General features: G+C 44.1%; 1 protein-coding gene across 1 annotated transcript in view; it reads left to right on the top strand.

Moving 5' to 3' along the window:
* The window catches only part of LOC311228302 (forkhead box protein N3-like), a gene marked incomplete at its 5' end in the record, with an annotated part of 161922 nt that extends 149372 nt beyond the window's left edge, over window positions 1-12550 (top strand). The window contains 2 exons of the mRNA XM_084314210.1: window positions 944-1052; window positions 7108-12550. Of these exons, the coding sequence (XP_084170336.1) occupies window positions 944-1052; window positions 7108-7678 (680 nt within the window). The 3' untranslated portion in view covers window positions 7679-12550. The remainder of the gene's footprint in view (window positions 1-943; window positions 1053-7107) is intronic.
* Between the last annotated feature and the right edge of the window lie 923 nt (window positions 12551-13473).

Genomic DNA, 13473 nt, shown 5'->3' with positions numbered 1-13473 from the left:
ACTGGGGCGTCTGTGTTGAGCAGCCAGGCTTGAATAACTCACGTTTTTTTGGCTCAGATACACACACACACAGACACACACATTCTCTTGTTCTCTTTCTATCTCTTGCTTCCCTCCATATCTCTCTGACTCCCTCCCTCTCTCCCCCCCCCTACTCTATCCATCTTTTTTATCTGTTCACTCTGGAAAAGAAAAGAGAGAAGCCGGTTTGGGAGCCTGCCCTGGGCAGTGTGCATGGTGTTCCAGCTCTGTTCACCAGCTACACTACTGTACTCCTCCACACTGGAAACATCCACCGCTATCAGCTGTGTGAAGTCTGAACTCGCGTTGACCCTCCATATTGAATGGGCATTGGATTCGGCGCCGGCCTCGCCCCCCCCCCCCCCCCCCCCGGCCGCTCGTTGCTAATTGAATGATTCGCAGCGGGCTTAACCCGTTTATGACGCTTCTCCCGCTCAATTTAACCTCGCCCCGCTCATCAATACTGCCCTGTCGGCCCGAAGCGTGCTCATCGAGCCACTGCCCCGTGTCTCGCCAGGGTCCAACCTTGCCTTTTTTATTTATTTATTTGTTGTTGTTTTTTTTTGTTTTTTTTCTTAAAGTATTTTTACAACGTATGTGTGTTTTCTGTGTTCATGTATATTCATGTGCATTTTTGTATGTTTGTGTAATTGTATGTGCACTTTGCGTATGTGACTTGTACGGTGCACAACTGTGTGTGTGTGTGTGTGTGTGTGTGTGTGTGTGTGTGTGTGTGTGTGTGTGTGTGTGTGTGTGTGTGTGTGTGTGTGTGTGTGTGTGTGTGTGTGTGTGTGTGTGTGTGTGTGTGTGTGTGTGTGTGTGTGTGTGTGTGTGTGTGTGTGTGTGTGTGTGTGTGTGTGTGTGTGTGTGTGTGTCTCTCTCTCATGTCTTAAAGTCCTTGTGCCTGCTCCCTTCTCACCAGTTCCCCGGGGTGTGATCCAAAATGGCGCCCGCGTCAGGAGCCAGGGGCTGTTTCCTGTCATACGACCTCTACCAATAAGCCCCCTAGGGAGCAGGACTTCGGCCATAAGGTCAGTGAACCTCACCCTGGCGATCCTTTGATCATGTTGTACGTTTTAGATTAAAAGACACACACACATACACACACACACACACACACACACACACACACACACACACACACTTACTTGTTTACAAGCTTACGCAGCGAGTTGTTATTATGACTATGTATGACTGTACAATCCTACCTGAAGCCACAAGTTGTATCGGTTGTGTAACGTTCAGCAAAACCAATGATAGTGGCAGTCAGGGGCGTGTTCTCTTTAACCACACACACACACACACACACACACACACACACAGGCAAGGACACACACGTAAACAAACAGTAGCCATACAGACACAAATGCAGGTGCACTAACACACACACACATACACACAGTAGCTTACACACAAAGACACACACAAACACACGCCATTAGACGCAAGTATTTTTCCATCCAGAGTTTACATAATCACATCTTTATTGTGTTCAAAAGTCAAACAAAGTCGCTCGCACACTCCCCTCTGTTCAGCACATCTTATCCAGGTGTGTTTATGTAACCATCACACACACACACACCCACACACGCAGAGGTTTATTACGAGAAGAAGCCTCATGATTCAAAGAAGAGCATGGACATGCAGGGACATGCACATCCATCATTGGAGCGTGAGTCTATGACGGTGCATGGCGTGTAATGAATTAAACATACCCAAAGGCTCTCGTAAGGTATGCAGTGAATATTTGATCACTGTGAGGGGTGCATGTTTTTCTTATGCGATATTAATATGACCCCCATTTTCTTTTCGGGAAAGCAAACGAGGTCCAGGGAACACGACTGTTGGGGCTCAGGTTGATTTATCGTTTATCAGGCTTCTGTGCACAGAGGATAACTGCCCATGAGCTGAACAGCACAAACACTACAGAGGAATGATGTAGAACATGTAGAGCAAGAGCTGCAAGTGTACATGCAAACACAGAACACACACACACACACACACACACACACACACACACACGCATACATGCATTGCAAGAACCAATGTGCCTTGTATTAGGAATCTGTGCCTGTACTTAAAGGAACACGCCAACTTTTTGGGAAATTCGCTTATTTGCCATCTACCCTGGAGTTAGACAATCAATCAATCAATCAATCAAACTTTAATACAGACTCATGGTCCAAAGCAGATGCATACCATTTTCTTCTCTGTGCATGCATGAGGCTTAGGGAACAGCCTAGCTTAGCGTCATTCACTGGAAGTAGGTGTGCCAGTGTAGCCTAGTTCCCAACAGTCACGAAATACACTCCAAATACAACTCCAAAACGTTCCTGTAAACATGTTGTGACCTGTGTATTTACCACGTGGAGAATTAATAATAAAAAATAGACATTTTCGTTTTCTCTTTTTTGTTTTGATCCACTTTTTCTCCTTATTTTTCTCCCATCCCAATTTCGTGTTTCCAATTCTCCCCTCCCCTGTCTTGAACATTGCTCAACTATGCCCCCCACTGGTCAGTTGTATGGAGGATAGAAGCCTTGCATCACGTGTCCCCTCCGTACACACGGAGGCAGCCTGTCACATCTTTTCACCTGCCAGCGCGGACTCTCAGTGGCGAGGTGTAACGCATGGGAGGCTCACACTACCCCCGCTACTTCCTGTCTCTGCTGTGCAGGCGTCCCCCAACCGACCTGTAGGAGTCGCTGTCCACAACGTCCAAATCCCCACCCATCGACTTCCACCCGCTGGCTCTGCCAATTGAGCCAGTATGACGGCCGGCCCAAGCCGGAGGCAATGCTGACACCAGGATTCGAGACCGGAGTCTCTTCATTGGTGACGAGTGCAATCTCTGCTGCGCCACCCAGCCGTCATGACGTTTTCGTTTTCTAAGCAGATATATACTCGGAACAATCTTTTCCCGAACCACTGCTGCCTGGGCGCAGTGATTTCATCACCTCAAAAGCCCTGTTGCTTTTTGAAAAAAGTTGGCGTGTTCCTTTAAAGGTAGAATCTGTAACGCTGCCAAACAGGCAAAAGAGCCCCGCTTGGTGTTGCACTCTGTTTAAATGTTTTTGGTTTTGGTCCGATGTACGGGTTGGAGTGTAGTAAGTTATTATAGTGTGAACATCTCATAGTAGCAACCCATCCGCTATCCCCCACTCAACTCCAATTCCACACATCAGAGCAAAACAGGTACAACACCAAGCAGGGCTCTTCGAATTTAATTTAAAATGTACATAAAAACACGAGATTCGAACTTGAAGGGAGAAATTCGAATTTGAAAAAAATATATATACATTATTATAATAATAATAATAATAATATTATTATTATTATAAAAATGAAAAAATAAAACGGTCAGGTCATATAGGTGAGACTGTGCTGAAAAGAATGATACCAAACATACCATGGTAAAAAATTAAAAAGTTGCCAAAACCTTGAAAATAGCTTAAATTCTTTAGGTTTAGTTTTTTTTTTTTACTCTCATTCGAATTCAAACTTGTCTACAATTCTGCAACGAATTTCGCATTGGATGTTTTGTTAAAGTGACAGCCCTAATAACTACAGTACCTTGATGTGCGTGACTGGTCTGTTCACTACTGCTCCAGGACCACCTCCACAGCCGTGACCTATTGCAACACTGATACAACACGTAGTACCAAAAGTATGGATATACATGTATAACAGGGGCGACACGCTGCACACTGCACTGCTGCCTCACAGCAAGATGGTCTTGGGTTCAAACCCCGATGGGGGACTTTTCTGTGTGGAGTTTGCATGTTCTCCCTGTGTTTGCATGGGTTTCCTCCGGGTTTCTTCCCACACCAATAGACATGCATGCTACATGTACATTCTAGTCTCATTCTAGGGTTGTGTGTATTTCTTAAGCCAATCACAGTCGTCTAAGGCAGGGGTTCCCAAAGTGGGGGTCAGATACTGTACACTGAGCCGCCGTGGGGGGGGTCGCCAGATGATTAAAAATGCAGTCAGGTCACTGAACTTAGAAGCAGGCCAGGCCAATAGTTAGATAACCTAGGTGGGGAACAACCAGGAAATCACTGCAACCCACACAAGTTGGAGAACTGTCTCTCTCTATCTCTCTCTTGCTCACACACATACACACACACAAAGGGAGCCGCATGTGATTGGTGGAGGCGGGACCCTTACAAAAAACTAAAGATCCATCAAAATCAGTGTTGTTGCTAATCATACATATGCTAGCCTGTTTTTTAACAATAATTTGTGATGCCATCACAAACACTGGCATTTAAAGGGTACAATAAAAAAAAATGCCTACACCAGAATGCAGGAAATTAAGTCTTTGTAACAAAATGTGGCCTGACTGGGGCTATATTTCGCACTATATTTCTTGGCCTGAATGATTTCCCCAGTCCGGCCCTGGTTAAAAGCCTCCAATGCTTATTAGTGTGTGTGCCTTTGAACGTTTGCATTTTTCAACCATACATTTCCATTTATAAAAAAAGAAAAAAAATATATAATTTTTTTTCTTTATTATAATCTTTTATACCTCCTATAATAGTGGTGGTCGCGGCTCTCTGACACTGTTATTTCGGGGGTCGCGGCCTGAAAAGTTTGGGAACCCCCGTAAGGGTGAGGCTAAGGGTGAGGCTAAGGGTGAGGCTAAGCCCAACATGTAACTTACAAAACAGCCTCGTGGGAGTGTTGTTGTTGTTGGTCTTAGCGATGGGGACGGCGAGCGGATGGGGAAATTGCAGACAGAAATAGTCAGAGCCAATGGACTCGCGGTCAACATCCTGTGAGTCAGACTCAGTACTCTGCGTCGGTGGCTGCCCACTGCTCCTCGGTGGTGATACGATGGGTCAAATGCAGAGGAATAATTTCCCCATGGGGACAATAAAGTACAACTTAACTAAACTTACAGTAACTTATATAGTTTGTTGTTGTTGTTGTTGTTGTTGTTGTTGTGCTATCCCTGTGCACTGTATGTGAGGTCCTGCCCATCGTACCATGTGTGTCTGTCCTACTGTGAAGCGTGTCAAGTTGTTGAATGTTTGTGCACTGTTGTTGTTGCCCAAGCACATTCCTGTACATGAATCACAGGTTGTGATAATGACTCTGATAGGAGTTGACACATGGTTTCCCGTCAGAACTAACAGTAGACACACTAATGCAGGACAGACGCAGGCTGCGGGGGCCTTTACAATATAGATACTGTACACTGAAGATAAGGAGAACTTTATTATCCCTGTGGGGACATTACCTTTGAGGCATTTGGCGGCCGCTGTTATCCAGAGCGACTTACAAGTGAAACAGTGGAGTAGCTCAGATCCCTCTATCATCAACATCAAAGTCAAAGTCAACTTTATTGTCATTTCCCATAATGTGCCAGACATACAGACAAATGAAATTACTTCCCCCCCTTCCCATGGTGTACAAAGATCTAATATAAACATAAAGTAACATATAGGACACTATAAACATAAAGTAACATAGGCCAGTGTTTCCCCTGAAAATAAATTCTGCTGTGCCTCTTGGGGGGTCCGGGGGCATGTTCCCCCGGAACTTTTTCTTTTTTTTACATTTTAAAGTGAAATGCATCAATCTGGTGCACTTTAAGAGCAAAATAAAGAGGCTAGATCTATGATGAACTTTGTGCTCAAAACACAAAATCGACTAGTACTTTCTCCCTGCAGCCTTTTCCTCAGGTCAGTCTTTTACATTAAGCACCCCCCACAGCCCAAATGAAATGATTAAAAAAAATTATAATACTAATAATATTATATATATATATATATATATATATATATATATATATTTTTTTTTTTATATATATATTTTTTTAATAGTCTAGTTCATAGCAGCGGCGGTCCTAATTCAGCAGCGGCGCTGCTGAATGCATATAGGGGAAACACTGGACACAATGTACACACACAATATACAGGACTATATACAATATAAACAGTAGCTAAAAATTAAATGAATGAGTGAAATAAATATAGAGGTAAAAGAGAACTTAGTGCAAATCTTCTAGCAGCAGTGGTACTGGTACATATATAAATAATGGCAAATAAAATAATGCCAGTAAAGTGGCAGTGAGTTAGTAAAGTATAGCATAGCATAAAACATAGCAAGTATCCAGAGTAAGGAGTGCCAAAGGCAAAACAACAGTGGCTTGGAAGTAGTCTGAGAGTAAGTAGCACAGTAAATTTCGCAGAGTAAATTTGACTCAAACTGAGTCCATTTGAGCCCAAGTGAGTAAAATGTACTCAGTTTGAGTCAAATTTACCCAGCGAAATTTACTGAGAATCCTCAGTACAAGCGGACCCCCTCTGTAGTGGTCTCTCTGCCTGCGGCACTAACCATGTGTCTCCTGCCTTCTGTCCCTGCTTCATGTGCTTCAGGTCCGCCCTGGGGGAGTACCTGAGCCCTCTGTAGTGGTCTCTCTGCATGCGGTACTAACCATGTGTCTCCTGCCTTCTGTCCCTGCTTCATGTCCTGCAGGTCCGCCCTGGGGGAGTACCTGAGCCCTCTGTAGTGGTCTCTCTGCCTGCGGCACTAACCATGTGTCTCCTGCCTTCTGTCCCTGCTTCATGTGCTTCAGGTCCGCCCTGGGGGAGTACCTGAGCCCTCTGTAGTGGTCTCTCTGCATGCGGTACTAACCATGTGTCTCCTGCCTTCTGTCCCTGCTTCATGTCCTGCAGGTCCGCCCTGGGGGAGTACCTGAGCCCTCTGTAGTGGTCTCTCTGCCTGCGGCACTAACCATGTGTCTCCTGCCTTCTGTCCCTGCTTCATGTGCTTCAGGTCCGCCCTGGGGGAGTACCTGAGCCCTCTGTAGTGGTCTCTCTGCATGCGGTACTAACCATGTGTCTCCTGCCTTCTGTCCCTGCTTCATGTGCTTCAGGTCCGCCCTGGGGGAGTACCTGAGCCCTCTGTAGTGGTCTCTCTGCCTGCGGCACTAACCATGTGTCTCCTGCCTTCTGTCCCTGCTTCATGTGCTTCAGGTCCGTCCTGGGGGAGTACCTGAGCCCTCTGTAGTGGTCTCTCTGCCTGCGGTACTAACCATGTGTCTCCTGCCTTCTGTCCCTGCTTCATGTGCTTCAGGTCCGCCCTGGGGGAGTACCTGAGCCGCGGGGACGATAGCCCTGCCTGCGAGTCCCCCCCGCCCGACAGCGATGACCTCCAGGACGACCACACCTACAGCACCGCCAAATCCCCCAGCAGGCCCTGCTCTTCCCAGGGGACCTCCGCCCTCGACTCCCCCTCCCCATCCCTGCTGGACGACGACGACGACGACGACGACATCATCGCCGTGGAGATCCAGTCGGACGTCAAACCCGAGCCCCGGGAGATCCCGCTGGACTCGCACACTACCGCACACGTCTCCCGGGGACTGAGGCGGGGCTCGGGGGGGGCGGGGGGCGCAGGCGGGACATTGGCGGGAGGCGCTTCTTCTTTGCCCTGGACCAAAAACCGACTGCGGGCCGCCGGCGACACGCTGCCGCTGAAGAAGCGGCGCGCGGCGGCGGAGAAGCCCCCCGAGAGCGACGACGAGGAGATGAAGGAGGCGGCGGGGTCGCTGCTCCACCTGGCCGGGGTCAGAGCCTGCCTCAACAACATCACCAACCGCTCCGCTAAGGGCCAGAAGGAGCAGAAAGAGACCCTGAGGAACTGAGACACCAACACACACACATGCATATATACACATACATAACATGTGTCCAGAGTCACACAAAACACACATACATGGTCATGCTGGTGCTCACACACACACACACACACACACACACACACACACACACACACACACACTCATGCACAGACAGACAAAATATCTCCAGAGTCACGCGAAACAGACACATAACAGTCATACTGGTATACACACACACACACACAGGCCAATATACAGGTAATGTTACTAAAGCATTAGGCTCGACTGACACTTCTCATCTCCCTCTATCTCTCTCTCTATCTGCAGGGCATTAGGTGAATCCTACTTATTTGTGGCAATATCAGAAATCTCTGTTTTCCTCCATTCTCAGCAACACTAACATCGGTGGCTGATTAATTCTCATGTGTCCTTGTTGTCTTTTTGTCGTGTAAAAGGGGATGAAAGCCATAGAAGAAAACAAAGGAAAAACACGTTTTGTCACCAATTTGGACAATTATGACAGAACAAGAATCACATTGAGGAGCTTATACGAACAGAATATGGCCGTTTTGTCTTCTTATTTTGTTTGTTTTATCTGTGAATCTGTAGCAATCTTCCAGTGATGCTAGCAAAAAGACGTTGAGCTAACGCGACGAGCCTGGCTGCCGGTAGCAGACTTGGGGAGCTGTTTCAGGGGCCTGCTAGCGTCACTTTCCTCGATACGCCCTATGAGCACAAATGTGAGTCTGTGCCAAAGACAGGTGACCAGGTTGCTTTAATGTAGCCACTATGACAGCTAAAAAAAAAGTTACAAAAAAAAATAAAAACAATAACAGAAAAAACAAGAAAACAAGGCTAATAGTAATAACGTCAGAGAGTTAGAGTAGAGAAGATGACCTCAAGTGTCAAAGATAATTGTAAAACCCAATGTGATATATTCATGCACTTCAGATTATTTCACGCCACTGATACGAGAAGCATCATGGGGGGAAAAAAAATACATGTTTTATTTCAAGAGCACTCATAGTATTTAAGAATAGTTATATTATATTAAAAGAAAATTTAAGAAGACATGGTTCATGTTTATCTCCATGGAGATGGGTCAGATAGCGCCGGGGTCTGAGGCAATATCTCCTCCATTGTTGTCGTCGTTGTTGTTGTTGTTCCCTAATGTAACATCCCCTGAAACTCTTCCAGTACTTTATTTTCCATTGGCCGTAGACGCCTGCAGCCTTGTTGCACCAGCTGTACGTTCAAACTCAGCCTAGTTTACGCATTACTGAAATAAAAGTGGTTGCACTAACATGACTCTTAAGTAACAACTAAATAATTACACATGCCCTAGGGTTGGTGTAAATCATACAACGTCACATAATGATACCCGCTAATCGCCAAAAACAGCAGTTTTTCCGCCACACAGCATCATTTCTTTCATTAATTACATGTCATTTTGCAACACAGTAATCCAGTAGATACATAATTCATTGATGTGATATTTCAATATCAATCTAGCTTACTACGATGTGCTACGATGCCAAGTGGCTCGTGCCAGCCAGGAAACTGACGTGCACGGTGTCGGTAACTATGACGACGGAACTTTGTATCTTTGATCGTTGATTTGGCCACTTTGCCTTAGTTATGACTTTACGTCCAAACTAGTTAGGAAATCGTGGAGCAACCGGTTTTAGTAGCTAATTTTGTTACAAGCTAACTAGTAGTTACTATAAGCCTCTAGTGTGGACTTCACACTCTTAACTTAGGAGAGGATTTACACACAGCTGGTGCAACCCAGTGCAAGCGTAGACACAGTAGCTGCCACACCCGCTTCTTCATTTTGACAGAGTCGAAGAACTATATAGTATACATAAAACTGTGGGTTCGCATATCGTTATTAGCATTTCTGTTCGTATCTGTTTTCCCCCTCATCCTCTACCCTCATAAAGATATAAGCAATTTGTCCAGTGCGGGCAACTCTGTAAAAAGGTTAGAAAATATTTTATTTTTTTCCTTTTCTTAATTGAAGCAATTTGACCTGCAGGACTTTTCTCAGTTATATTGCATGGGTGCTTGTAAATAAGATTAAAAAAAAGAAAAAGTACAAAAAAAATAATCTTTTTTATTCAAAGATCATGTAAGATAAACGATGTATTTAGCATGAAGCATGACTTATTTTCATATAAACCTTGATCCTAGAGGAAAGAGAAAAAAATGTTTTGCCGCCAATTCTTATACCCTCGATTTTGTTTCCTTTTTTTTTGTTGATATTGTAATTCTTAAGTGGGCTTTCAAAGACGTAATCTTCTTCAGGGAGGAATATTTTGGGGGAATCACTCTGCAATTGGAAGCCCTGCTACCTTTGGGCTTTAGGTGCGGTTGCGTAGGACAACTGAATCATTTCTTCAGTCACCTACCGCCTGTTCAGTGCTAAACGTGTTCAATGTTACTCCGAGTGCTACTTCAGAACATGTTGGTAGTGTATGTGTGTGCGTGCGTGTGTGTGTGTGCGCGTGTGTGTGTGTGCATGTGCGTGTGCCCAGGAACACACACCCCTTTAACATTGTGCCTGCCCGCCCTCAATACCTCTGTTTTCCATGTCTCCCACATGTATTTACAGGACGTTATACTTTTTTAAATTTTATTTATGATGGTGTCTTTTTTATATTCCCTATCTAAATGTGTTGCCATTTTGTCCTCTATTTTTACGTCAACCTTTGTTGGTGTTGTAAAGCGTGGAACCGTCGGGAAGTACATTTCATTTCAGTGTCTGAACAGCCTCATATCTCTAAAACAAAAAAGATGAACAAATAATTCCTGTCATCTATTTTGGACTATTATCAAACCTTGTAATAAAAATAAAATAAAAGGTGAATCCGCTACTACTAGGTTCATGGGTCGTGTCGTATACAAGGTTAGATGTCACCTAAGAAATCCTGTCTTAACCCTTTCACTACCACACTACAGAAGGTTAACCTTTCACTACCATAACCGTCTGTAGTGTGGTAGTGGAAGGTTAACCCTTTTGTCGTGTGGCAGTGAAAGGGTTAACCTTCTGCCGTGTCGCAGTAAAAGGGTTAACCCTTTGGTAGTGTGGTGGTGAAAGGGTTCACTCTAAATGGACAACGTTGAAGATCTGAGGTTTTCCCCCGAGGACACTTAACAATTACAGCAACGCCGGGTAGTTTTTGAGAAGAAAGAATTACCTCAATTATAAAAATACAATAAAAGCTTGAATTATTGTTCATAATCCCGACCCTATAAAATCACCCTTTTGAAACAAAGTGAACCGGCATCGCGCCTCGAGGACGCTTCCTCTGCACGCTACAGGTGGTGGGAGGGTATAGGAGCACCACAGCCAAACGGATAGTGTCTAGTTTCATGCGCTCCAGGGATTCAGTTCTTCTCTCGTAACACTTTATGTATCCCATACTAAAGATACATCATACTTTATTTTGACTATTCCGAGATTATTATTCCACAGCCCCCAAAAAGAAAAAAACCTGGTGCTGTTTTCACCTGTGACATTCAGTTGTGTACAGTGTACTGTATGTGGAAAGGTCACAGGAGCAGCAGGGAGCCTTCTGCGTTCTCCGTTAGTCATAAGGTGATATGTTAGCTCCTATTATGCCACTGCCAAACGAGTACAACATTACAATTAATCTATAATTAGAATACATTAAATCGCCATCTCGTCCGCTGAGTTCACGAGACATGAAAAATACGGCGCGGTGCCGTTGGACGGAGAGTGGTTGAAGTGCCTGCCGGTAAGGGGGATACGTCGGCTAGGATCTGTCGGGAGGGTTATGTGCAAACGAAGCCGCGGAGTCGGAGGTGGTTATGTATGTTATGTTCAAGCTGAAAGGACGCTGAGTGATTGTGAGTGAGTCACACGTGGCGGACAAAAGCAGGCATTTCCTGCACGTCCCACCTGTTGGTATAGTTCCTTTTGTCACCTGTAGCACGCATCGCCGGCACTGCATTCTGTGCGGTAGCGATGCAGACAGACGTAAAACGAATACAAAAAATAATAATAAAGAGAAGCGGTTCTGCGTCCTTGTCTGTGTTTTTGTCTCTGGTGTGGTATCTGTCTGCTCCCCTGGCCCGCGTCAAGCACCCTGTGGTATTTGCGGTAACTATCCACTGCTGTGGTGACTAATAACATGTACGGTCGGTACAGGCATGTTAAGGGGGAGGGGCAGGGGGGGGGTGCAGCATGTCGATTTCTTTCCTCTGACTCACTTTGTGACATGCAAGAAAAGATGAACTCTGAACCACATGCCACTGGAAAAACACAACACAGAGAGAAAGACATTCAAAGCAAAGGAAAGATGGAGCGTCACTGCCTGAAAGAAATCCCCCCACCCGCCCCCAAACAACTGTTTGTTTTTAACTAAACCTGCCAGATATACAATGCAGTGCTATATGAAACATCTGCCATTTTCCTTTTGTTGTGTTACCAGCATTTTCTTTTTTTGTGTGTTTTTTGTTTACTTCTCTCTTGACAGAAGAACTAGGCTACTTACTTAACAATACTGCCGTTGTTGTTGTTTAGTTTTGGTGACTATATGAGATGAGTATTTGGGAAAGCCATAGGATAGAGATGTCAAAATGCTAAACTATTAATGAGACGTGACGCAAGAGTTGCACCAGAGGTTTTTCTTCTTTTTTTATTTTATTTCTTTTCAGTGGCTGTTCGATTATCTTCTTATTGTGCAATCATATTGCCAAAGAACTATTTCAAATGACTTCATCAGTATGTGTAAATATCAACGTTGTCCAATACCGTGGCAAAAAAATTAAATAATTATAAATGTTGTTATTTTAATTTTATTTTCCTTTTTTCCCCCTGAAAAACTACAATAATGTTTATGTGGTGTATTGTCTTCCAGTTGGTTGCAATAATAAAAAAAAAAAAAGTAAAATACAAGTTGCAAAAGACGAGTGTGGGCTGTTTTTGAACAACTCTGACCGAGGAAGAATAGGAAAGTACTTTTATAACTTGTCTTGTGTTAAATTAGATTAGATGAGATTAAAATGCATTGTGATCGTACAGCACAAGTACAGTACAACAAAAATAAATTGCCATCTAACCAGAGTGCAAGGTAACAGTAAAGTACATAACAATATACAGTGTGATTAAATGGAATATACATATATATCAACAACGCTACTGAGTAAATATGCTAACCTGATGTATATACAATATTTTTATGTACAGTGATACACGTATGAATACACTATGGTAGTAAGCCATACTGGCCAGTGGTATAAATAAGAGTAGGATATGGGAAATATATAGATACAGTATATACAGTGTGTACAGAGTGGGTATGTATACATGTATGTGCAGATATATTCGTACAGATATAAATATATATTATGTTATTGTACATGACTATCATACACCGTTATGTGGATAGACTAGGTTGAGGTAGGCAGTTATGTACGCTATGTTGACAAGACACATCGACTTATGGCTAAACTGGTAAGAAATATACAATGTGCAATTATTTCAGTGTAACCGGGCGATGTCGGGAGGTAATGTGTTGTTTTTTGTCAAATCTACTGTGTTGAAAAGTGAGTGATGCGGTCGCCTCCCAGACGGCCCTTAAATCGCCCCAATACACTGGACACAACAGTTCCATATATCATTTTGCTACTGAAGTGCTATAGGTTTAGTGAGACTGCCAGAAAGGGCTGCATTTCGCTCTCTCAAGACAGACTCCAAGCATTAACCTCACATATTCCCATCAACAAGGGTCTTATCACAACTGGGCCTCTTCCAGCAGCTGATTATTCATCTACCTACTATAATCATTAAA

This window comes from Notolepis coatsorum (assembly GCF_963971535.1).
Source record: "Notolepis coatsorum genome assembly, chromosome: 5".
Classification (NCBI taxonomy): domain Eukaryota; kingdom Metazoa; phylum Chordata; class Actinopteri; order Aulopiformes; family Paralepididae; genus Notolepis; species Notolepis coatsorum.
Note: the sequence above shows the minus strand (reverse complement) of the source record. Positions and strands in the feature narration are given on the sequence as shown.